A 3,161-nucleotide genomic window follows, 5' to 3' on the forward strand; every position below is an offset into this window, starting at 1 on the left:
AGCTGGACCGCTTGTCCAGAAGGAAGCTGTGAGGGACAGTATCAAAAGCCTTACTAAAATACAGAAAAACTACATCCACTAGGTGGGTGACCTTAGACTTAGACTTAAGGCACGCACTTCTCTTGTCACAAGTCCCTGAAAGTGATGATAATTCTTCAGGGAATTTCTCACAAATAAGGTGGAAATTTGAAGCTCTATAATTGAACCTTATACTGCTACATAAGGAAGAATATATTACAGCTTCATCTCTGTCTCAGAGCTATGTTCAGACAAGGATAATAGAAAAAATTATCCTTATATCCCAGGATGGAGAGGCAGGCAGGCAACGGAGAATAAAGTTTAGACTAAAGCCTGTGGTAAAGAGACAAGCAAGAAAGCAGATGTCTGTGCAACTTTGCAAACAACTATCACAGTTTTAACATTTTACTACGTGGTTTCCATTTGCTCTATGACTGGAGATCACCACCTTAAAGCGGAACTGTTAGAAGAAAGAGTGCCAGAGCCCCTAGACTTCCTGAAAGTCTTCAGAATTGGATTAGTTGAAGCCATTGCTGAGAATGTTTTGACGTACATGTCTCCCTTTGCACTGAAAAGGATTAGGAAGTGCTTGCTTGATCTCTTACGGATTCTGTGCCCTGAGGACAATAAGTTCTTCTTGTGAAGGATAGAGCCACCCTCTGTGGGTGGTAAGATCTTAGCCCATTGCAGAAAAAGCTAACATGAGTCACAAGCACACAGCACCATTCTTGCCTGGAATTCAATTTATACCATGCTTAAGGAAAGCTGGTGATCCCTGTAATTTTAACATTGCTGCTACTTCAGTGATATCTGTTGGGTTAACTTCCAAGTCTCTTTTGATGGAGATTAATATATTTGTCTTGATAACTTCTTGAAACAAGGAGTGTTAATAGGAAGTCATGACTGTATCACTACTAACAGGGCAAAGATTAGTACAGCTTTCAGCATTTATAAATCAATCTGGATGACAAGGATTTCTTTTGGTTTTCCAGACATGGATTGGATGCAAAAAAATATTTAGAAGTTCTGACCAAATTCAAGATAGAAGATGGCAGTGTCCCCTCCCATCTACTCATCTATGGTGCATTAGCATTTCCCATTGCTATGAATGACTCCCACCAGGCATTCCTTGCAGCTGCACACTATGGCAGGGGCTGTGTTGTGGTACTCACTCATGAAAACTTTTTCCAAGCATCAGCAATGAAAACCTTTATCCTCAATGCCATTGGTTGGCTTGATGCTGGGAAGGGAGGACAAGTTGGTATTGCTGGTGATCTGCAGGACTTTTTCACTCTTCTAAGCCAGGAGAAGATTCCTTGCAAGCTAACAGATCTTAAGGAAAACTTGAGCGTGTACTGCTGCAAAGCCTACAGTGATGAGGAGGTGGAGAAGATTCATGAGTTTGTTTCAAGGGGCGGTGGTCTGCTGGTTGGAGGACAGGCATGGTCCTGCAGAGAATGCTGATGAGAATGCCATTGCTGGGTTCCCTGGGAGCAAACTACTGCACAAGTTTGGAGTTGGTATCTTAGGAGATGCCAACATACTAGCATCAAGTCAGCGAGTCTTACATACTGATGAGGTTTTCTCACAGTACCACTTTCGCAAGGCACTCTCCCAATTTTGGCAAAACCTCAAGAAAAAAGAAGCTCTAAAGCCACCATATTCCTCCTGGCTCAAGAAATTAGCACAGGACTCAACAGTGTTCCTGAGGATTCCGGCTCAGACCTCCCTAGCTATGTGCTCTGTTCAGGAGGAGATGGCTGAGCTAGTGCTTTCCCAGGGGGTTGCTGACGTCAGTGCTGACAGCCCAGTCAAAGGCAGCTCTGAGGAAATGGTTTTAATCAACATAGCTGCAGAGTTCTGTGATAACTTCCCTGATGTACGAAAACAAATATGTGCTCCCAACCGAAATCTTCCAGAAATGACTACATCCCCAACTGTAACTGTTCAGATTGATGGAAGAAATGAAAGTAGGGGATATTTTTCTATTTCCTTCCTCAGCAGCACCCAAACTGTGGAATGGAATGAGGCTGACCAGAGTAATCTATAAATGTAATAGCCTAAATCTCTCTGCTTCCTTCCTGTCCCAGCTTTCTTCTGGGATTGCACGCTCACCATGTAATCAGAAATACCTCGGTCTTATGATGGATGCTGTCATATTGATCATTTGATCTTCTGTTGGGTACAATTTTGGTCAGATGATGAATGAATTTTTTCGTTATGCAATATGGGAGCTGTCCAGGCATATGGCCCATAAATGCTTCCAGAGGAAGCAATTTAACTTGTTGGTTGATGTAAAGTACCAATACTGCTCTTTGTCAAATTCAGTGCAAATTCAGGTGCAATGACATTTCACCTGAGGATTTCATTGCATGGAACTGTGTGTTTTGTCTTGCTTGAGGAGAGCTTCTCTGGAAAGAAAAAAATCCCACACTGTTATGGAGTGTTTCTAGTTGGACATATAAAATCACAAGTCACTTTTGGAGAGTGTCCTGCATTCTTTTCAGAAACAAGCATCACTTCCGATGTTTGTTCATCTTTTTTTTAATAAAATTTTACCAGAAAGGTCACCTTGATATCAAGTTTATCCAACTGAACTAATTTTTATGATGTGAGGGTGGGGCAGGATTATCTTGATAGTTTAGTTTAAAATTTCCTTACATTTTCTCAATTCCCTCATAAATCATTAAGAATTCAAACTTTTCAAAAAAGTTTCAGCATTAGGTGTTGGTCAAATGGGAAGGATTCAGCACAAAGGTGAAAGCTTCAGAAAACTAATTTATTAGAATTAGAATTGAAGCTGCTGTTGAATTTCATCTGTAACTTGAAGACTATCATATGACTTATGTGTTTCTATCTTGATAATGCCTGTGGTTCTTCCTAAGGTCCAGAAGCATGGAGAAGCACTGGGCTTTATATTCCTCCTAGAAGAATAGCCACTCTGCATTTTGCCGCTTCTGCTGTTGCAGCTAACCTGGAGGTAAACATTTGCCTTTGTTTCTCATTACAGTCAGAAGAACTTTCATTGCTTCCATTCTCATTTCTTTGAAGATTGTCGTGGCCTTACTGAGACATGAATCACAAACAATTTCTCCCCAAGTTTCTCCTATCATAAACCTCTTTCTACGTTTCTCAAGTTATAC

The 3,161-nt window shown here is 41.0% G+C and overlaps 1 protein-coding gene across 1 annotated transcript in view; it reads left to right on the forward strand.

Moving 5' to 3' along the window:
• LOC103915118 (protein FAM115-like) overlaps positions 1–2,954 on the forward strand; it is a 5,097-nt gene extending 2,143 nt beyond the window's left edge. Inside the window, 3 exon segments of the mRNA XM_009321877.1 lie at positions 1,011–1,463; positions 1,465–1,897; positions 2,904–2,954. Of these exon segments, the coding sequence (XP_009320152.1) occupies positions 1,011–1,463; positions 1,465–1,897; positions 2,904–2,954 (937 nt within the window).
• The last annotated feature ends 207 nt before the right edge of the window (positions 2,955–3,161 follow it).

Source organism: Pygoscelis adeliae, unplaced genomic scaffold (assembly GCF_000699105.1).
Source record: "Pygoscelis adeliae isolate BGI_AS28 unplaced genomic scaffold, ASM69910v1 Scaffold384, whole genome shotgun sequence".
NCBI lineage: Eukaryota > Metazoa > Chordata > Aves > Sphenisciformes > Spheniscidae > Pygoscelis > Pygoscelis adeliae.